The sequence below is a fragment of the Herpailurus yagouaroundi genome, unplaced genomic scaffold (genome assembly GCF_014898765.1).
Source record: "Herpailurus yagouaroundi ecotype Mexico unplaced genomic scaffold, PumYag 29, whole genome shotgun sequence".
Lineage (NCBI taxonomy): Eukaryota > Metazoa > Chordata > Mammalia > Carnivora > Felidae > Herpailurus > Herpailurus yagouaroundi.
In genome coordinates, this window is record NW_024412377.1 from 97,227,608 (window position 1) to 97,251,491 (window position 23,884).

Genomic DNA, 23,884 nt, shown 5'->3' on the forward strand with positions numbered 1-23,884 from the left:
AAAGTGCTGGGTGGGGAGTAGACATTGCCAGTGACTGTCTAACCCTCTGTGGCCAGCTTCCTGTTTTGCTTCTTCTGCCCAGCTCTGGGTTTGTCATGGAGTGTTTAGTTACAAATACTCCCACTTTCCAATTTACAGTGTTCCTTCCCCCTCCCGTCCCCTCCCCACACACAAAAAGAGGTTGCAAGAGGGAGGGGTGATACCCTTGGTATCTTTTTAAAAATTTCCATGTTATCAAGATTCTTCATGTGACAAACCATACTAGAGCCAAGAGAGAGCATCAGAGCAAAAAACCATGTTTTCAGAATTTACTGTAGCTCTGTGGGGTTTTGTTTGCCTAGAGTACAATCCTGCAGTAAAATGAGCCCCCCGCCATGATAGTGGGCCCCTCCATCCCATTTCCAAATCTACCTGCTTCTCAACATCTTTGAGTCAGATGGAAAATTCAGTTCTGTCTTCTTTTTCTCTGTATCTTAATTGGTTTTCCAGATGCAAGTCCCAGAAGTGGGATTTAGCTCTGCACATCATCCCTTAATGTGAGCAGGCTCACAGTGGATGGGGGAAAGGGAAAGGGTAGCCATATTGAGTGTCAAGTCCCTCCTACCTGCTTTGGGCCTCACATAAAGAGCAAATGACTGGTCGGGAGAGAGTGTCTCTCCATATTGGAATGGCCAGCTCAGGGTCAGATTCTGCCCCTTCTGTGAGTCACTTCCTGAAGGGGGGGGGCGGGGGGGCCTGACAGCCAGCACTCTTCAGGAAGCACTCCGGGATCATGGATGACTGCTAACACCGGGTTTTTAGGCAGAACCCTGGGGCTTCGGGAATCTCTGGAAGTCTGTCTGTTGGACTCCCTAATCAAACTGCCAGATACAAATCAGCATCTACAAATGCATGAGCGTCGAAGGGGGTTGCTCTCTGGAAGCGGATCTTCTCAAGTGGGTCTGAAGAAGTTGGTGGCGGGTCCCTAACACTTCATTCTCTCTCAGTCAGTTGCAGAGCAAAGACACCATCATTGCCTACCTCCTCACATGCGCTTCCAGTTTTCCTTGGAAACACAGAACGTGTTCTGGATCCTGGTTTGTGTGAGACCCTGGTAGTCCCCAAATTTAAAACATCCTTAGTTTCGAGCAGGCTGCTTCCAAGAACGAGGGTAGCTAGAGAGCGTCGTCTCAGATTTTCGCTTTTTTACCTTTGGCAAGCAGCACCTAGTGGTCCTCATTTCAGTGATTACAGGGTTTGTGTAACGGGCCGGGGTTTGGGCTGTGGGATAGCAGTTCTGTCCTTGGAAGAGTGCCAGCCAGCTTTAGCTTTCCGTACTGCAGTTGTTGGCACTGCTCACAGTGTGAGGCCTGGGGTCAGGAAGGACGGCATCACCAACCTGCCCGGGGAGGCCGGGCCCACCTGACAGGCATCGAGGGCTCATGCCACGGCCCCCTTTCCAGATTAAGTATCAATTTACCTTTTTTTTCTCATCCTTATCCAAAAACGTGCTCAGAGCCTAGACACGTCCTTCACACGCACTGGAATCTGAACTGTACAACACAGGAAAAGTGAGGCCTTCAGCAAGGCGTTTTGGACCATGAGGCTTTGTGGTTGGGATTTCACTAAATGCCATGTTGGGGGGCGGGGGAATCTTCTTTCATCCCCAGCCTGGTTCATGCTCATCATCTTAATCACAGGCTAAAGATGAATATTTCTGGTTAGTTTCGCCTTTTTTATATATACACAGTGCCTATTTATAGCTATTTGCTGACGGACTCTACCAATTACTTTAAAAGCTTGTATTTAGAGAGAAACAAACTAAAAATGTGAATCCACTGGATACCCATAGTTCTGCATTGAGTTAGCTTGTTGTGGGGCAGGGTCAGAACAGAGACGGCGGTTGGCACATGATGATGTCAGAACTGGAAATGATCGTCTGTTATGACTTTAATTGGAGGATGATTAGAGAAGAGACACACTCTTCTATCTGTCTTATCTTTGTTATTACAAGCTTACTGGATCCCTTGTGCATGTTTATTTGGGGTATTGTACGTTACAAGCCCAGTGAAATTGCTGTCTCCACAGTCATCACTGACACCCTATTTACGAAATCCACCATTCTTCTTCCCTGCCTTCTCAGACTTTCCTTCTCTCTGGCAGTAACCATTTCCTCCGTGGAATATTTCCCCCAGCTTCAGAGGCATTCTTCCTGTCTAGCTCCTCCTCCTCAGTCTTGTGGAGGCTCATTTCCTTCTGTATTGCCTTTCAAATTTTGGTTCTCTCCAGGGTTCCACACTCTACCCCTTTCTTTCTCAGTGCAAATGTTTCTACCATGGTAACTACAAAAGGAAGATATGGAGACAGGGCACCCAGCTTGGGAGTCCCGGACTTGGCTGTGTGTAGGCTACATCAGAGAGGAGCTTCCTGTAGAAGCTTCTTATGGGGAGACATACAGGATTTCTCTGCCTGCCACCTCTACTCCTCACCCTGGGCACAGGCTGAAAAAAGGCCAAGTGGCTCATGGGGGCAGTGGAAAGGAGGTGGAGCCAGAGACAGTACATGTGCTATTGTCCGTGGAGGAGAGAGGAGGGACAAGCTGAAGCGGTTGAACCTGTTTTGACGGTTTAGGCTAGAATTGAAAGATGGATGTCCAATTCCCTATCTACAAATGCAGGATTGGAACGTGGCTGAGGTACAATGTGTGTATGATGCCAGAAGGCCTGGCTCTGGCCACGTGGTGCCTGGCATCTAAGCCTGGGTTAGGGGCACTGGCAGTTGGACACAACAAAGAGTGATCTGGGTAGGAGATAAGATTTGGGGGCCTAGAATACCCAGGGGAATGTTGAGCACTGAATCTGGGGAATGAAAACATTTAAGAGACAAACAGAGAAAGAAGAAAAAGCAAAGGAGACTAAAAAACAATCTCAAGCCGGGGCGCCTGGGTGGCTCAGTTGGTTGAACATCCGACTTCAGCTCAGGTCATGATCTCACAGTTCGAGAGTTCAAGCCGCACGTCGGGCTCTGTGCTGACAGCTCGAAGCCTGGAGCCTGCTTTGCATTGTGTGTGTCTCTCTTCTCTCTGCCCCTCTCCCCCTCCCACTCTGTCTCTCTTTCTCTCAAAAATAAACATTAAGAAGAAAAAACAAACAAAAAAACCTTAAGTAGAAAGAATAACCACCCCTGATGGAGCATTTTCTCTGTGCCAGGCACTGTGGTTAAGTGCTTTGCATGCATTTCCTCCTTTAGAGGCTGAAAAGGAGCAAGACATCACAGAGAGAAGAAAATTTCAAGAAGACAGACACTTCCCCTCCTGGGATCATTTTTGTCACACTTTCTTTATCTGCCACCTTCATCCTGTCCTTTAGAGCCCAGCTCAGTGAGCACCACTTTCCTGGATCCTCCCAGGCAGTTAGCTTCTCCTTTGGAATCATCTAGCACGTCACATGTAGCACATTTTATTCACTCAGCCAACAAATGATTGTTCCACTGGTTTAGAATTTATGGTGTTTTAATGCAATTATTATTATCTGCTGGGCCCTGGTTTACTCATTCTGAAGATTTAGAATCAAGCATGTAGAGTGATCAACAAAATGAGGATTTGTTTACTAAGCAGATGAATGAGCAATATAAAATAGTACATTTAGTCAAGATTCAGTTTGAACCAAAGTATGAGAGGATCTCTGGACAGCCCATTTCAGATGTAAATTGCTAAACTTTCTAGGACAGTCATGAGTTGAGGATTCACTGAATGGTTGATTTCTGTTTTTTGGATTTTCAGTGCTCAATTGACACACCCCTGGTTAATGTCAGACATTAACCAAGTGTTGGAGTTCCTGTGACACAGGCACACACATTCTCTGAATACTTATTATGCACAATTCAATAATGATTAACATTTGAACTCTGTCTAGGCTGAGCAAGCCACATCAAAGCTCTTTTTTCATTAGGACTTTTAAAATATCAAATATGGACTGAATGAGTAGGTGTTGGAGAAACTGACTTTGTAAACTAAAAATCATAAACCCAGATCTGTTTGAAATATGTCATGTGGAGTGCCTATATAAAAATTATGAGCGTTTTGATTTTTCCCTTGTAGGTAATAAATAACATCTGTAATATTCCTCCTCACCTTTTTCTGATTAGCTTTATGTCTGGTATATTTTCCCCAACACTCCTGTTTCGTGTAGCAAGGATTTCGCCAAGGAGAGACAGGATTCTAAAGCAGTGTGGGTGTAACAGAAAACCTGCAGCAATCAAGGTTAAGTCCAAAATTAAGGGGCAGGATGAGTTTGGTGGGGAATTTTTAATGCTAGTCAGGCCTCTCTGTTTTACCTTTCTCAGGGGTACACACCAGCAGAGCTCGTGGGCCCTAAGGGATGGGAGTACCCCTGAAGGGCAAAGGGCATGTGGCCCACAAACCAGCTCCACTGGACCCCAGTGCTGATATGGCTCTCCAGACCCCCTCACTTTGCACCTGAGCCCATGTGGGTGCATCCAGCAGAGTGCCTTGGGCCACTGGTGTTCACCCTGGGGTCCATGGGGCCCCCGGGGTCCTCTGAGGATTGCTGGTGGTGAGCCCTGGTGGAGGCTGGACAACTCTTTTAGCTATTATGTACGATGGGCAGCTGTGTGGCATTTGTCTGGAGGGAAGAGCTGTGTCAAGACCATTGCAAGCATAGTAGATGCTGCTGCTGAAGATGCTGATTTCAGGTCATTAAAGGTGACAGAAAGCCAGGCAGTGATGTTGGGCCAGGCTAGGCTGCCAAGAAGCCAGTTGCTGAGCTTTGCTGAGCTCAGGGCACCATAGTTAAGTCCTAAGGTGACTGCGGGGCTCAGGTGATCCTAATGCACAACCAGAATTGGGAATCCCTGATCTGTTTCACCCCGTTTTCCCAATTTTAACCATACCTCTGGGTTAGCATACATAATTTCGATGGTATTGCCTTGTTGTTATTTTTCCACACAGTATTCTTTTTTCATTCATTTTAAAACCACTTTGTTCAGGTATGATTGACATGGAAAACGTTGTACATTTACAACTTAATATTTAAAAATATGTAAAAGCTTAATATTTACAACTTGATGACTTTTGAGATAAGTATACTTACATGAAACCATTGCCGCATTCTATGTCGTAAACATATCCATCACCTCCAGAAGTTTCTTCCCACCCTCTTATTATTATTTTCTTTGTGTGTGTGTGTGTGTGTGATAAGAATGCTTAACATAAGATCTTCCCTCTTAGCAAGTTTTTAAGGACATAATATAGTATTAACTGTGGGTACTGTGCTGTATAGTAGATCTCTAGGTAGGACTCATTCATCTTACATAACTGAGACTTTGTACCTTTTGACTTCCCCATTTCCCCCCATCCTCTCTTCCCCACAATTTTCTTTTTTTAAAGTTTATTTATCTATTTTGAGAGAGAACGTGACAGGGAGAGAGAGGATCCCAGGCAGGATCCCAGGCCATCAGCACAGAGCCCAATGCTGGGCTTGAGCTCACGAACCACGAGATCATGGCCTGAGCCGAAGCCGAGTCAGATGCTTAACCACCTGAGCCACCCAGGCACCGCTGTTCCCCACAATTTTCTAATAATATGTTGTTCCATTGGCACCTGGTTCAGATTTCACAGTTGTTATAGGTCTGGGCAGCTGACCACGCCTTGATTTTGATGGCTGTCAATCAAATGCCATAGGTTCAGCCTAAATTGAAGTGATTTCTTTCAGTTGGTCAATTAGTTTATCCATGTACCGTGCCCTATGGCAACTGCTGTGGAAATTCAAGAGACCTGTGACTGGGATTTTTATACTTACAATGCAAAGAACACTCCCCACCCGAAGGATCTCATTCCGTCCTCACAATTATCCCATGAGGTAGGCATTATTTTTCTCCTCATTTTACATACAAGGAAATGGAAATTCAGAGTGGCTAAGTGACTTAATAGGTTATTCATTCTACAGGCTATGAAAATGTACAGTGGTTTCTCAGAATATTATGAGTGGTTTCTCAAAATAGCGAGTAAGGTATAGGGAATGCCACTGGTAAATCCCTAACCGTTCTGTAAATCCCAGCTTGCGAGCTGCCAGAGCCATACCTATGGCTAGTGGGGGCTTTTTCCATCCCTGAAAATTAAGCAGAAAGGGTCAATCAAGCATCAGCTCAGAGCGTGGGGTTCTAGCCCATGTTTTATTGGGAACTGTTTTTAGAGAAATACTTCTATTTTGAGGTCTAGAATGACTGTTGAAAAAACAAGAATCAAGACAACCATGAACACATTCGCATCTGGGTACGTCAGTCCTTACCACACAACGAGATGAGAGGCAGCCAGGGCCTGGGCCTGCAGTTTCCCAGATGTGTCAAACCGTGAGCAGACTACAGATTTCATCCGCGTGTTCACTGAGAGCGCCCAGGCAGCTGTAGCCCAAATGCACCATGGAGGGCACACCGTCTGTGGGCAGTGGGGCTAGCTGGCAGACTAGCTGGTACAGCAAGGCCTAAATGACTTGAACTTCACTTTGATTTGGCGATCCTTTGAACTTTTCTGGGACTGAGCCATGAAGAAATTGGTCAGCCGGTCAAATGTTGAGTGTAGATAAAACTTTAGTGTTTTATTTAAGAGGCACATTTGACTCACATAATCAGCTGACAAATTTGCCCGTTCCTTAAAAAACATACGTGACAGGACTCCATATTAAAAAATACCTTGATCACCAAATATCTGGAAGAGCTGGGAGGTTTTCCCACTTAGGCCAAGTGAGCAAGTTTTGCTCTAAGTCAAACTACATATGCCTTGAAAGCATGAAGATGGCATCCCAGCAGAAGCAGGAAGAATAAAATGGGTGGCCAGAGGTAGAATAAACTTTTAAGCTGGTCTTTGCAAATTGTAAAAGTGATCAAAAACAGAAAGAGCTCAGTAGAAATGAAAAGGTACCAAACCCTGAAGTAGCAAATTAAAGCTTCACCATTAACGCTTTTCCCGCCATCCCTGTTCAAACTCTGGAACATGTGTTGGGGAGCAAATACAGGTCCTCTCCAGACCCAGACCAGAGAAGTGGTTTGTCTGGTTTGGGTTTGGTTTTTCATTTTGGTTTTTTTTTGGGTTTTTTTTTTTTTCCTGCTTTAATAATGAGTTCTGCCTACTTTTCTCCTCTTTGTAAGGTCTTCAGAAAAGGAGGATATATAAGAAAAAAAACCTGTGTTATACTAATAGCTACCACTCAATGACAGTTTTTACCAGCGATTATTACCTACTTCATAGAGCTAGTGCAAGGATTAAATGAGCTAACATATATGGTACACTTAACACAACATTTTATGTTTATAAGCAAGTAGCAAGTGCTTTTAATATTAGCATTATTATCTTTAGCGTTGACAATGTTAATAATAGCCTTACAATATACCAGATACTCTGTTAAGCACTCGATATGCCTTATCTCACTTGCTCTTATATTACTTTCATATAGTAAATTGAGGCACGGGGAGTCAGGAAAGTTGCCCAAGATTGCACAACTGGCATCAAAATCATTTATTATGCACTTACGATATTCTGGACATAGTACTAATGAACATTTTCTATGTATCATCATATTTAGCCACACAACAGTCCTGTGAAATCGATGCCATTATCCTCCTTTTACAGATGAGGAAATGTAGGTCCAGAGAGTTCAGCTAACACCGAAGCTGACTCAGCCAGTGAATGATGGAGCTGAAATTCAAACCCAAGCAATCTTGCTCCAAAAGGGCATGCTCTTTACTGCTGTGCACTGTGGCCTTCTGGGAGAGGGGACAGCAGGCACTTCACTTCAGTCACATGGCCCTCTCCTCATGCTGGTTACTATCCCTAGCAGCGCTTTCCTGCAGGGCCACAGCATTAACTCTTCCCAAGCCGCATTCTCCAGCCACACTGAATGCATTCTACATCCCAGAGAGGAAGAGACCCAGACCGTCCCCTTCAGCCCTGTGCTAATACTTGGGGCTCCTTATTACCCTGCCTGATTTTCTCTAGGCGTGAAAACTTTGTTTTCTATCAACTTTCCTCTTCTTATCTGCAAGTCAGCTAACATATTTATTTTACTTAAGCCTTGCATAGTTAAAAATCATCAGGGTTATACACCAAAATGTTTAACAGCAGCCAGTAAATTGAGCTAATTTTAATTTTCTTGTTCATGTGTTTTTGTGTTTCCAACTTACATACAATAAACATATAAATTACATAGAAAAAAATCAGAGACTGTATTAGACAGTGGTTTCCAAAGAGTCATGAGGATACATTGTCCAATCAAAAGAATAAGGTTGCCTTTCACGAACACCAGGAGATCAGAAGCATCCCCTGGCACCTCTCAGTCCCTTCCCCATTTGGCGAATCCATTACCCATCACTAATTAGTGTCTTTCCAATTATAGTTTAGCTGCAGACCCCTTCTTCAAACAAAAACGTAGAGAAGTATAATATATTTAGCAAATACTACAAGTTCTTCCTTAAGGTTTAACCAGCACTGCATGAAATGAAGACAGGGAACCTGAACCCTGCCCACTAACTCGCCATCCCATTTAATGACATTAATGGGATAAATAAATGACATCCCATTTAATGACAACTCCCAAGGTACTTCTGGAACCCTTGCTGGCTCTGGAGAACACATTCTCCCCTGAAACCATTGACCCGACCTCATTCTAGAAGCTTGGACTCCTTCAGATTTCCAGAGGTTGCCCAGATTAGGAGCTCTATAAATTTACTACATAATATGTAAGATAGTGATTTCCTTCAGTTGCCCTAAAATTTTTCACTAATATCCAAAATCAGTACCCATGACTGGTCCATCTTATAACTGAGTATCTCTGTCTGTCCAGAGACCTTTATTTTGTCAGAGGTGGCCTTCACCTCAGAAGGAAAAGATAAAAGTTTATGCTTCTCTGTGGACCCCTAGTTCTGCCCAGGGGTTAACAAATCCAATGTCCTTTTCTCCCCCATCAGGCTGCTGGTACAACTCTGTGAATATGCTAAAAAAACATTGAATTTTACCTCTAAAGGAATGAATTGTATCATATGTGAATTACATCATAATAAAGCTATTAGAAAAAAAGTTTAATTAAAAATAATATTTAAATTCCTCTTGTGTCCCCCTGTTGATGAGAAGAAAAGTGACAGTTCTGTCTTTTCACACTCCCCGAAGCTGTCTCACCCCGTCCACCCAACCATCCCACCGAAGCCTCCAACAGCACCTCCCTCCCTGTCCTCCAGAGACCCTCCATCACCGAGACTTCTGTTCTCATTCTTCAGGCTAAAAATCCCTTCTTCACCTTCTGTTTATCCAGTTTTCGGTTATCTATTGTTTCAGTGACGCTTCTCATTGATATGGCTGGCCGTGGGGTAAGACTTTGGGGTTATAGAACTAAATCAGATCCAGGCCATTCCCCATATTAAAAAAAAATTTTTTTTAATGTTTATTCATTTTTGAGAGAGACAGAGCATGAGTAGAGGAGGGCAGAGAGAGAGGGAAACACAGAATCCAAAGCAGGCTCCAGGCCCAGAGCTGTCAGCACAGACCCCAGTGTGGGGTCGAACCCATGAACTGTGAGATCATGACCTGAGCCAAAGTCAGACACTTAACCAAATGAGCCACCCAGGTGCCCCATATACCCTACATTTTTTTAAAAAAGGTTTATTTATTTATTTTGAGAGAGAAAAAGATCGCCCATGCACGAGCAGGGGAGGGGCAGACAGAGAGAGAGAGAATCCCAGGCAGTCTCCGGCTGTCAGCAGGGCTGACAGAGCCAGACATGGGGCTTGATCCCATAAACTATGAGATCGTGTCCTGAGCCAAAATCAAGAGTCAGACACTTAACCACCTGAGCCACCTAGGCACCCCACTACCCTATATATTTTTCACACAGGAAGAGGGCAGAGTGGTAGGTAACGAAGAGGTATATCTTTCAGGTCTTACCGAAAGTCCCACTTTCTTCATCCATCCTTCCTGTGCACTTTCACCTCTATCATCTTCTTCCTACCATGATCTTTTATAATATTTACTGTTTGACCTTAATTATATTCTGCCTGATGTTGTTTATTTGACCATTTCATATGTAATATCTTTCTAATTGCTTTGTAAGATTACAAATACACAGCTTCCTCGTGAGTGGTGTTCTATTGCTGCTGTAATAAATTATCACAAGCTCAGTGGTTCAAAAGAACACAGGTGTCTTGTCTGACAGTTTTGTAGGTCAAAAGTGCGAGCAGGGCTAAGGTCAAGGTTTTAGCACTGCTGTACCCTTTCAGAGGGTCTAGTACAGAATCCATTTCCTTGCCTTTTCCAGCCTCTGATGGCTGCCCGCATTCCTTAGCTCGTGGCCCCTCCTCCATCTTCAAAGTCAGCAACACGGTATCTCAGACTCTTCTGCTGTGGCCACATCTCCCTCTGACCAAAGTCAGGAAATTGTCCCTGCTTTTATGAACTCATAGTTAGATTGGGCCCCCTCAGATAATCTGAGATAACCTCCACATCTCAAGGTCTTTATACTTAGACATATCTGCAAAGTCTCTTTTGTTATGTAAGGTAACATCTCCACAGGTTCCAGAGGGGTTAGGACATGGACACCTTTGGGAGCCACTATCCTGCCTGTCAACCCATTTTATACTTCCTTGTATTGCATATGAGATGGATGGAAAGAAATAAAATATGCAAACGCTAACAACGATGAGAACTAATGCTAGGATATGTGTACATCAGATAAAGTAGACTAAAGGAAGAAGGTATCGTTGGAGATGAAGAGAGCCTTTTCAAAATTATACAAAAAGCAAACAGCCAGAAAATTATAATGCTTACAAATGGGTACTTAATAATATAGTCTCAAAAAATGACAAAACTTGGAGGAGAAATAAGCAAATTTTCAGTCACAGTGAGAAATTTTCAACATCACTCTCTCAGTAACTATTTGAACAATCAAACTATAGAATCAGTACAGATATAAAATATTTGAACAGCATAATTAACAAACTATAATATATATGGATCACTGCACCCAACAACTTGAGAATAGATGTTTTTTTTCTTTTTTCAAGTGGGAATGAAACATACAGTTGACCACATACTGGGCCATAAAGCAAGTGGAAACACAGTGCTAAGGATTTAAATTATGTACTGTACATCTAACATGATTCTAAAGTTAGAAGTTTATTTCTAAAAAATCATAGATATATTTTGTAATCATAACGGAATTAAACTGGAAATTCATAATGAAAGGATAATAGGAACTTCTCAAATGTTTGGGCATTAAGTGATACACTTTTGAACAATCAGGAAATCACAACGAAAAATAGAAAATATTTTGACCTGAATAACAAACGTGCATATTTAAAACTTGCAAGATAAAAGTAAATTGGTGCTTTCCCATGTTTATAGCAGCACTATCAACAATAGTCAAAGCATGGAAAGAGCCCAAATGTCCATCGATGGATGAGTGGATAAAAAAGATGTGGTGTATATATATATACACCACACACACACATATATATATATATATACACAAGGAGTATTATTCGGCAATCAAAAAGAATGAAATCTTGCCATTTGCAACTACGTGGATGGAACTGGAGGGTATTATGCTAAGTGAAATTAGTCAGAGAAAGACAAAAATCATATGACTTCACTCATATGAGGACTTTAAGAGACAAAACAGATGAACATAAGGGAAGAGAAACAAAAATAATATAAAAACAGGGAGGGGGCAAAACAAAAGAGACTCATAAATGTGGAGAACAAAGGGTTGCTGGAGGGGTTGTGGGAAGGGGGATGGGCTAAATGGGTAAGGGGCATTAAGGAATCTACTGAAATCATTGCTTCATTATATACTAACTAATTTGGATGTAAATTTTAAATAAGAAATAAAGTTAAATTAAAATATAAAAATAAAGTACACTCCATTCTTAAATAAATAAATAAATAAATAGGTGCTTGGATGAAAACTTATAGTGTTAAATGTATATATCAGAAATGAAAAAGTGCTGAAAATTAATTAGGCAGGAAGCTATGAATAGAAGAGCAAAGTGAGCCAAAAGGAAATGGAAGGAAATAATAAAGAGAAGAGGCAAAATTATGAAATAGAAAGCTAATATACTACAGAGAGGGACTACTAGGTAAAAAGTTTGAAAAGACCAATAAATACAATTAACCTTTAACAAAATTTATCATGGGAAAAAAAAGTGAAAAGCACACACTGCCAGCATCAGGAATGAAAAGATATTACTACAGATGCTACAGACATTAAAGGTAATACAGAAACGAAAATGTGTGTGATTAGACAAATTCCCAGTAAAATACAGTTTACCAAAACTAAGAAAAAGAGAAATAGAAGATCCGAATAGTTCTATATCTGTTAAAGAAATTAAATTAATAAATAACCTGCCCACAAAGAAAACTCGAGGCCCAGATACCTTTACAAATGAACTCTTCCAAGTATTTAGGAAATAACAACCATCTGACACAAACTCTTCAGGGAACACTTCCACTTCCTTTTATAGGACCAATATAACCTTGACTCAAAAAGATGACAAGAATATTTTAAGAAAAAAATTAATAGAGAAATTGAAGCATAGGTGCAAAAGCTCTGAACAAAATGTGAATCCAGCAATAAATAAAAAGGACAAACATCATGACTGAAGGGGGTTTATTCTGTAAGTGCAAGGTTGATTTGGCATTTAAGAATTAATAAGTAGAAGGGTGCCTGGGTGGGTCAGTCGGTTGGGCGTCTGACTTTGCCTCAGGTCATTATCTCACAGCTCGCGAGTTCGAGCCCCACGTCAGGCTCTGTGCTGACAGCTGGGAGCCTGAGGTCTGCTTCAGATTCTGTGTCTCCCTCTCTCTCTGCCCTTCCCCTGCTTGTGCGTGCTCTCTCTCTCTGTCTCTCTCAAAAATAAATGAATAAACATTGAAAGAAAAGGAATCAAGAAGTATAATTAATTGTGCTAAAAGATAAATGAATAATTATGTGATATTTTCAGATGCTGAAAAAGCATATGGCAAAATTTAACACCCATTTATGATAAAAATAAAAACTTAGTAAACTGGGAGTAGAATGGATCTTCTTTTATCTGATAGCGCATAGCTACAAAGATTTTTATATTGATATCACACTTAACAGTAAAATCGTAAAACCTTTTCCCCTGAAAACAGGAATGAGATACAAATTCTCACTATCACTATTTTTATTCAAATTTATACTAGAGATTTTGTACAATGTCATGAGGTAAGAAAAAGGAAACTGAATGATCTATTATGGGGAGAAACCAATGTCAATATTTGCAGGTGACATTATAGCATGCATAGAAAATCCAAAGACTATAAACAAAGAATTAGAATTAATAAATGAATTTAGCAAAGTCACTAAAAACAAGGTCAATATGTAAAAGTGTCAATTGTGTTAATTCAGAGTATGAAATATGTATTAAAAAAATTTTTTTAAATGTTTATTTATTTTTGAGAGAGAGAGCAAGGGAGAGGTAGAGAGGGAGACATAGAATCCGAGGCAGGCTCCAGGCTCTGAGCTGTCAGCACAGAGCTCAACACAAGATCATGACCTGAGCCGAAGTCGGACGCTTAACCTACTGAGCCACCCAGGTGCTCCTGCTTTAAAATATTGTTTATAACGGTATTAAAACACATTAACCAACTGGGAGTAAACCTAAGAAAAGACATGTAAGACCTCTACATAGAAAATCATAGAATATGATGAAGAGAAATTATGGGGATCCACCACACGCATGAATTGTACGTCTCAATATTTTAAGACAGCAATACCCCACAATTGATCCCTGGAGTTAATACCATCATAATCAATATCCCAGTAGCCAGTAGCTAGTTTGTGAAATTTAACAAGCTACTCCTAGAATTTATATTGAAATTCAAAAGGCTGGGACCCGTGGGTGGCTCAGTCAGTTGATTGTGGACTCTTGATTTCAGCTCAGACCATGATCCCAGGGTCGAGGATCGAGCCCCGCATTTGGCTCCACACTGAGCATGGAGTCTGCTTAAGATTCTTTCTCCCCATCTGCCCCTCTCCCCTGCTAGCTTGCGCACTCTCTCTCTCTGTCCCTAAAATAAAATTAAAAAAAAAAAAAGACGGGTGCCTGGGTGGTTCAATCGGTTAAGCATCCGACTTCAGCTCAGGTCATGATCTCACAGTTCATGGGTTTGAGCCCCACATTGGGCTCTGTGCTGACAGCTGCGAGCCTGGAGCCTGCTTCGGATTCTGTGTCTCCCTGTCTTTCTGCCCCTCCCCCACTCATATTCTCTCTCTCTCTCTCTCTCTCTCTCTCGCTCTCGCTCTCAAAAATAAATAAACATTAAAAAAAAAAGAAAATGCAAAAGCCAATAATGGTGAAATCCATCTGGGAGAACAACAAATTTGGGGACTTAGATAGAAAAACATATGGTAAATCTACAGTAATTAAGATAGTGTAGTAATAGCATAAGGATAGACATATAGACCAGTGGGGCAGAATAAAAACTCTAGAGCTGGGCTGTCCAATGCAGTAGTCATTAGTCACATATGGCAATTAAAGTTTAAATTAATTTCCTCAGTTGCAGTAGCTGCATATCTTTTTTCTTTTTAATTTTTTTTAACACTTATTTATCTTTGAGAGAGAGACAGAGACAGAGTGTGAGAGCAGTAGGGGCAGAGAGAGAGACACAGAATCTGAAGCAGGCTCCAGGCTCCGAGCCGTCAGCACAGAGCCCAATGCAGGGCTTGAACTCACAAGCTGTGAGATCATGACCTGAGCCAAAGTCGGACGCTCAACTGACTTAGCCACCCAGGCGTCCCAACACTAGCTGTATTTCATATGCTCAATACCCTCAGCACCCGGCTAGTGGTTGCTGCAGTGGACAACAGACATAAAACACTCCAGAAAGTTCTATTTGGACCATGCTGCTCTAGAGACAGACTCACCACATATGGAAATAAGATGTTTGACAACGGTGTCACTGAAGATGAGTAGCAAAGAACAGTCTTTTCAACAGTCTTGGTCAGATAATAGCCATCTTTGAAAAATGAATCTTGAGTCCCACCTTACTTCGTGCGCAGAAATCAGTTCCTGGTGGGTTCTATGCCTAAATGCAAGATGTTGTGGAATTTTCATGGAACAGAATCACATCCAGCAGTCAAAATGAATGAAGTGCTGGGAACAGGCTGAACCTCAACACCAAGGGTGAGTCTCACAAACATTATGAAATCAGTTGGAGCCAGAAATAAAAGAGAACATGCTGTATGGTTTCCATTTGTACAAAGTTCAAAAGGAGGCAGAAAGAGTCTCTGCTGACGGATGGCAGTTACCTTGGAAGAGGAGGCTGGTAACTGGAGGCTGCTGACATGGGCTTCTGAAATCCTGGTAATATCCTGTTTCTTGAGTGGGCTGGTGTCCACAGGAGAGGGTCCAGTCTTCATCAGCACCATTAGTGCACTTTTCTCTATGGGTGTTATTTTAAAACGTTTTTTTAAACAACCCTTGGATTGACACAGAAAAAGAAAGATAATTCTTGGTGATTGAGTGATAAAGGAAAGGTGAAGATTCTAAAAATTTTTAGATAGGCAACAACTTGAAGTCTGAAAGTACCAGGTATAGGATATGGAGAGGGGAGACGTCACTGGCACAAGGGCCAATTAGTATGTGTTGTAAAGTTGGAAACGTGTGCCCCTTGCAAGTGGACAGTTTTGCTTCCAGACACAAACCTTAGAGAAATGCTTGCTCATGTGCACCAGGGGACGTGGGCAACAATGCTCGTTGCATAATAGTGTACAATAGAAAAAAAAAAAAAAAAAAAGAAGAAGAAGAATTGAAGTAACCTGATGCCTAACAGGGAAATGGGTAAATAAAATGTGAGTTTTTATATAGTGAAATACTAAACAGTTAAAAGGAATATAATATACACAAGCATAATCACAGAGCTCTGAAAATACCGAAGTGGATTGAAAAAAGCAAGTTGCAGAGTATGTATGGCATAACATATACGCGTACATTTTTAAAGTATAAAACAGGACTGTAGATTATTCTGTGGCACATGCATGTGTAACCGGACTGTTAAATCGCCGCAGGATACACTGTACCCTGATCCATGATAGCAGCAGCCTCAGGGGCAAGGGGTGAAGGGACGGAGATTAAGGATGGGGATAGACCGTCACATGGGAACTGTCACTTCATTTTCATTGTTCTGTTTCCTTTTTTTTTTTTTAATGGCAAATATAACAAAATGTTAACATCTGTCCCTTCTAGGTGTTGGCTCACAGAGTGTGAGTTCTCTTATTTCTTGTAATGTTCCCTTTGTTTAACTTCTCAATAAGAAAAAAAATAGAGTTGCGATAATAGCATCTTTCATCGTTTAGTCTTCGGCTTGTTTACTGTTTAGGTATTTTACGTTCCTGTTTGTTTTAAGAACAAATGTATATAAATATGAGTATAGCTGAGATAGCTCAATTTCCTCTCTTTGTTTATGTTAGCAAAGCATACTTGTTTTATTTAACATCCTTTGGTATCAAAATGTGGCCTTTACACAAACTTGTGAGGAGTAAATCATGAGGGCTCACAGTCCTAACACAGTCTGTGTTTTAAGAACACATTTCCTATGATAGACATCCTCTGCGCCTCGATCACAGCAAACATCCGCTTATATTGGAGCCGAAACATCCACAAGCAGGCGGAGAAAAAAAGTCAAAAAGATTTGCCATTTGGTGCTAACGATCTGTCGGTACACGACTGTTAAGACTAAGGTCTGAAACCACCAACATTTATTGGCTCGGTCTCCAGTATGCGTCTCTAGGGTCATTTCCACAAAACCGACCAGAAAAACGGGACCCTGCCTTTTCCACCACTGACATTGCTCCTGCAGGAAGCCCCGGGCGCTAGCACACAAGTCCCGCTCTAGCAGGAGGGAGGGCACTCCCAAAGCCCTTTATGACAGGATGGGGGACAGACGGGCCGGCCGCCATGATGGAGAGTGCACTGTTACAGACAGAGCACACACAAGGCTATTAGTCACTGGGCGGGCAGTCTGGAAGCCTTTGGAAACGCACCCTAGGTGATTGCTGTGACCGGGTTTGAAAAGTTGACAGGTAAATGTGGACTTGAAACAGACTAGCTATTTTATGGTTAGGCCCTAAACTGCAGGCTTTTAAACATGCTCAGGTATGAGTGAGGTGGGGACCTGCATACCCTGCCCTCACAGATCCAGCAGGGTCTTTACAGCAGATCTGTAAAGACCCTGAGAGAGACTCAGTTCTCTCTTCTACACCTATTTCACGCCTCACAACCAGGCCAAGGAGGGAGTTACCCAAAAGAAGGAACTGAGCATGCTCATTTCAGACTCTTCTGTCTGTCTCATTTGGGGGCTCGCCTGCCCCTAGAATATATATAAGCATTCTGGTCTGCTCTCAGCTCTGAGGGAGCCCAGTGGGTGTCCAGCAGGATCAGGGATGAGTGATTTAGTCTTTCTAAGTCAAGAGTCAATTATTAGCAAGGCCTCTGGGCCACAGATCTGAAGCTATGTTCTCTCTAATCAACTTTATCAGTTACAAGGGCAATATCTTAGCTCCGACTGTCTGGCCTCTAACCTTTCAATTGGTTCCAAATTCAAGAAGGTGGGGGAGGTAATTGCTCCCCCTAAAACCTGATGATCAATTAGTATAAGACCCCAAGATGATAATGTAATCCGTGTTAATAACCAATAATTTGTATACCAATTTGTTCTTATACCCATAATTATCCTGTCTGAATAGTGAACTGAGCATTGCTCACTTTTATCTTTCATAACTGTGGTTAAAAAAATAAATAGAGTGCTGTATGTCATGGCATGATTGAACTCTCATAGCTTGAGATAGACTCCATTAAAATGTACACTTTATAATCTATTATCTACATATACCTACCTATAAGTATATATAGAAAATGTATTTATCTAATTCAGTCATTTAGCAGCAAAAAGAAAAACTGCACACACGAAAAACAGCCTCTCCTGCTATTACAGAACACTGTTCTGCACACGGCCAGATGTACGTTCACAGAACACAGCAATTTTAAGGATGAATTCATGTTCTAATCTCTTTGGGATTACCTTATATTCGTGGTGGTTTATGACTGATGTTTAAAGTAACTGTAGCTTTCTGTTTATATTTAATAGAAGATTCGTGTCTGTGGTGGGATACACGTTTACACTCATGGGATAAAAGCTACTGTTCTACAGGAAGGATATTAAATGTTGATTTAGAACGACACATTTCAATAACAGTGATCTAAGTCTCCCAAACTGTTTCTTCGCAGGTCCTGGGAAAAGCCTGGCACCAGCAAAGGATGATTCTTCTCATCCAGCGTATTTAGCCTTCAACACATCTCTGCATGCTGCAATTAGACACGGGAACTGGAAACTCCTCACCGGCTACCCAGGTAGGGTGCTTGGCATTTCCCACCAGATCAAGGAGAACTTTACTAAACAACTGCCTTTTGCAGAACATACCTGTGGGGCCGCTGAATGAGGAAGAATGTTGTGATCTACCGTCCTGACCACAAAAAAAAAAAAAAAAAAAAAATTAAAAAAATTAAAAGTTGAGAATTAACTGTAGGGGGCGGTGAAAGGAAGAAATGCCAACTGTAATGTTTCATGGAAAATCAGATTTCAGAGATGCGTGGCTGGCAAGTACAGCACATGAGGCTAGGAGGGAGACTCTCTGAAAGCTATATCCTCAATCAAGTGTGTAGCTGAGGGATGTGGTTGCTTCCTCTGAGCACATTCTCTAAAAGTGGTATCTTTTATTTATTTATTTTATTTTTTAATTTTTTTGATGTTTATTTTTGAGAGAGAGAGAGAGAGAGAGAGAGAGAGAGACAGAGCACAAGGTGGGGAGGGGCAGAAAGGGAGTCACAGAATCCAAAGCAGGCTCCAGGCTCTGAGCTGTCACAGATCCCGACACGGGGCTTGACCCCATGAACTCTGAGATCATAGCCTGAGATGAAGTCGGCTTCTTAACCCACTGAGCCACCCAGGCGCGCCAAAAGTGACCTCTTTTAAATATTTTTAAAATATGTGGTGTGATGGTAAAGACTGTGATGCAATTAAACAATGTTTACAATGATGACATTTTGGGCATTTGGGGTAAGACAACTCTTCTTTGTTTGGTACCGTTCCATGTATTGCGAGATGTCTTAGCTTCCCTGGCCCATGACCATTACATGTTGATAGCAGCTTCCCTAAGTCACTGTGACAACTAAAACTCCCCCCACCCACACCCACACACGTGCACACGCATGCACACACATGCGTGCACATTCCTGGAGGCCCCTGGTTGTGAAGCAGTGAACCAGGAGTTAGAGTGAGAAAGATATAGATACAGCATCAAGGGCCACATCTTTTTTATGTGTCCACGTCCACAACCCCTGAAATTAGAACCTGTCTACCATGCCTCTCCTGCAATAAACTATTGTATTTCTTTGCCAGGCTGTGGCTGTTGGTTTCCTCCGCCGTCTCCATACAACGATTCTGCGATACCCTCATCAGACCCACCTACCAAGACCCTCTGGCTCTTTGATATTGATCAGGACCCAGAAGAAAGACATGACCTGTCAAGAGACTATCCCCATATTGTCGAGCAGCTCCTTTCCCGCCTGCAGTTCTACCACAAACATTCAGTGCCTGTGCATTTCCCGGCACAGGACCCCCGCTGTGACCCCAAGGGCACTGGGGCCTGGGGCCCGTGGGTATAGGACTTCTGGTAGCCTGGGGGAGCCAGACCACCTTTTCTGTCACAAGTTAGACTTCAGGCCTTTACTCCTGTATCTCGTGTCTCTCCCAGCCTGGGTTCGCCTGGTCCTTCTCTTGTTTCTGAACCACACTGAGGAATCTCATTTCAAACCCCAGTGCATATAAGAAGCTGATAAAACCTGGAACAGTCCTGTTGTTGGCTGGGGTGTGTGTCTAGAGGAGAGGGGGGCTGAGTTCAACCCCTTTTTCCTGAGTGTGGGACAGCTGGGAACTTGACTTGAAATAGGAAGTTCTCGTTGAGTCCTAGAGGCTGGAGCAGCTGGCTCTTTTTGCCTCACAAGTCAGATGTTACATTTCCGCCTGCCAATAGCTGGGTTTTATTGGAGTGCCTCATGTTTCTTGTAACTGTGGGGAGCAGACAGTTTTTAATGGTCCTGTTGGCCACGGGATCTCCCTGTCTGCGAGATATCATGTGCAGGCATTCCGTGTGAATAACCCCCCTGGCTCACCCCTCACTCCGTCACTCATCTCGTCATGGAGCATAAGGCCCATTTCACAGTTACGGTCAGCATGGCAATATGCCTGCTTCTTGGTTTGGGTTATTACAGTAAAGAAATGTGTTTTTATCCCCAGTTTTCTTTTTTTTTTTTCCTAGCCACTACTCATTTCGTCTAGACTTCCTGCTACCCCCTCTCCCCTGTGGTTCTTTTCCTAACCTCCCTTTGACTCAGGCATCCTGTGCCCGGGAAGGCTGCCTTGCCTCTCCACGCTGAGCACCATCGGTTTGGGGATCTCTGCTGGGGCCTGCCTTCCTCTTGCCTCCACTACCCGAGCTGGAGCCCTGCCCAGAGAAGGTGGTCACATCTGGCTCTGCATGCATGCTCGTGGTGGACACGAAGGGGCCGGGTGGGTGATGCGTGGCTCTGTGTCATCTGTTTGCTGAAGACTATTCTAAGTTGCATGGAATTAATTATGAATGTGGCTGTGTCTCATAATATATTAAGAGTTGCATGCTATTCCCTAGCTAGGAGGAGAAACCCCGGGAAACGGTCGTTTTGTCCCGGAGTGATGGAGGGGGGCAGTTTGAAAGGAAATGGCCAGCATCTGAGACCCTGGGCCTCAGTGAAGCAAAGGACGACACGTCCACCTTTCCCTATTCTCAGTCTTACTGCTTGTATTGAGGTTCTGGGGTTGGGGAAACAGGATGAGGTTTTACTTACCGGCCCTTTCTCAGTCTCGTGAAAGTCCTGCTAATGCAGATCAGTACAGATGCGCTCTGAAGAATGTCAGACTCTGAAAAATATGTGCCAAAACTCTACTCTTTTTTCCATTAGCGGGACTCTTTGGTTCACTGGTGTCCCCACTGCCTGGACCGGTGCCTGTTACATAGAAGGCGGTCAATACTTTTTTTTTGTTTTTAATGAATGAATGGACAGCTGAACAAATGAGAGAGTGGCACACCGTTAAAAATCCAGTGAGCTAAATACAGGTTTAGAGTAAATATCCTCCAACTGTTGCTTTTCTGTTCCCAAGCTGCCCTCCTGGGGTAGGAGCATAGTCTGCAGATCTGGACAGTCAGAGGACGCTCCAAAGTGAAGCCATAATACCCTCTCCAGGAGGGAAATGGGGAAGCATGCCTGCCGAAGATACACTTTTGGCAATAACCCTCAGTTCTGTTCTTCATAGGACACTAGAAACTAAAACCAGCAAATAATATGCTATAGGTCCTTGTATAGCCACCCTTCAATTCAGTAGCAATATTTTCGGGTCACTACCAATTTGTATTGTATTAAAATAAGATGATTGGAAGGAAATGGTGCTAGAACTAAAAACACCTGTTACCAACCTTTACCCCACGCCCGGGTTGGCAAACAGCTGGCCCAAATGCCATCACCTACCACTCCCTCACCTGTGGCAGATACTCTGCACTAACTGAGCCCACGTGTTCTTCTGGATCCTTCTAATCCCAGTGTCTGTTAATACCATGAGATTAGAGGCCATCACTATATGACAGCCATTCACCCTCCACGCCATGCTCCCAGGGCTGTCCCCAGTTCCAGTCCCTTGATTGCCAAGTACAACATGGTGTTCTGTACTCAGTGGATTTACAGGGAGTTGTCAAAACTAGTTGTTGTAAAACTTTTATTTGAGATTTTATTTTATCCATTATAGAATGCATCTCATTAGGTTTCTCTTTTCTGTAGAAGAATGTGAACAGATTCACATTGAGGATGTTTCTTTCCAGGTTCATTTGCGTTTAAAGAAAAGGTTTATTAATTTAATTGTTCTTCTTTGCTACTACCTGATTATTTCATATCTGGGGAACAAAAAATTTTTTTTACCCTTTAAAATTTGTCAGCCGTGAATAGGGAGTTTTCATTTGGGTGATGAAAAAGTTCTGAACCAGATAGTGGTGATGTTTGCACAACATACCTCTGAATTGTATGGCTTAAAATGGTTAAAATGATAACTTTTATGTGTTTCTTCCAACCGATTTTTAATGTGTTGGCCAGTTTTGTGGTATGTAAATTACATCTCAATAAAGAAACATAGCAAAAATATCAGAACTGAAACAAAGGCGTCAGTCATTGCCCCAAGAGTACAAACTGTAAAATAAGTCATTGGAGGGAGGTTGTGAGGGTAGGGGTGAATGTAAAGTGATAATAAGAGAGTGTATTTGTTCTCTGTTGCTGTATATCAAATTACCCCCGAATTTAGCAGCTTTAAACAATAAACATTTATTACTTAACACACTTTGTGGGGGGCCAGGACTCTGGGAGTGGCTTAGCTGGGTGGTTCTGGCTCAGGGCCTCCTGAGATGGTAGTCAAGCTGGTGAGGGCTGCACTCATCTGAAGGCTTGCCTGGGGCCAGAGGATACACTTCCAAGGTGAGTCACTCACCAGGCTCTTGGTTGGAGGCCTCAGTTCCTTGCCCTGTGGGCTTCTCCACAGAGTGCTTAAATACCCTCACTTCTAGCAGAGCAAATAATCTGGAGAGAGAGCAAGAGGAAGCCACAGTACCTTAATTACCTGGTACAGTGTCACTTCGACCTTTTTTCAGTTCCTTAAAAATAAGTCACTAAGTCCAGCGGTTACACAAGAGAAGGAGAATTAGGTCCTGTCTTTTGAAGGAAGTGTCAGATTTGTGGACATATCTGATACCAGTGTGGACAATAGGAGAATGGGGAAATGTTGTCTCCTGGGGAAGAGACTGTCTAATCCAGTCCACATGCATTTATCAAGTTCAAATTCTGCTATTTGAAGACAGATGTTAGAAAAACATCCAATTTTGCTATATAGTGGTTAGAATGACCAGGGACTAATCATTTAGCTCTCTCTGTGCCTCCCTCTTTTTTTTTTTTTTTTTTTTTTTTTTTTTTTTTTTTTTTTTTTTTTTTACTGGTGATAGGTTGAACTGAGTAATCCCTAAAGTCTTAGACCCTTGTGTCCAGAACAATGCCTGACACATAGTCTATATTAAATAAATGGTCTTTGACTCTCAACTGCCTGAATTCTAGTGCAAGAGTGTAAAATAAAACTGTGCTAGAAATAGCCAGAGATTCTGCTCCATCTTGAAAAAGCATTCATTTCCTGAAAATATGATTTTAAAAACTAATTTTTTTTGAATGCTTACTATATTCCGAGCATTGTACAAAGTGCTTTAAAAGAATTATCTTGGGGAACCTGAGTGGCTCAGTTGGTTAAGTTTGCAACTTTTGATCTCAGCTCAGGTCTTGATCTCGCCGTTGTGAGGTCAAGCCCCACAGTGAGCTCTGCACAGGGCATGAAGCCCACTTTAAAAAAAAAAAAAAAGGAATTATCTTGTTGCCTAAGGAAAATAAGAGCAATTTCCTTTTTAAAATTTTAATAAATAAATAAATAAATAAATATCTTATTCAATATAATTTTAAACTAGCCAGAGGTAATGTTTATAAAATCTGTTCAATCTTTTTATTTTTTTTTTAAATTTTTTTTTTCAACGTTTTTTATTTATTTTTGGGACAGAGAGAGACAGAGCATGAACGGGGGGTGGGGCAGAGAGAGAGGGAGACACAGAATCGGAAACAGGCTCCAGGCTCCGAGCCATCAACCCGGAGCCCGATGCGGGGCTCGAACTCACGGACCGCGAGATCGTGACCTGGCTGAAGTCGGACGCTCAAC

General features: G+C 42.4%; 1 protein-coding gene across 1 annotated transcript in view; it reads left to right on the plus strand.

Moving 5' to 3' along the window:
- Positions 1-22,290, plus strand: part of ARSB (arylsulfatase B) — a 175,018-nt gene extending 152,728 nt beyond the window's left edge. The window contains exons 7-8 of the mRNA XM_040450038.1: positions 18,289-18,411; positions 19,460-22,290. Of these exons, the coding sequence (XP_040305972.1) occupies positions 18,289-18,411; positions 19,460-19,725 (389 nt within the window). The 3' untranslated portion in view covers positions 19,726-22,290. The remainder of the gene's footprint in view (positions 1-18,288; positions 18,412-19,459) is intronic.
- Positions 22,291-23,884: the final 1,594 nt, after the last annotated feature.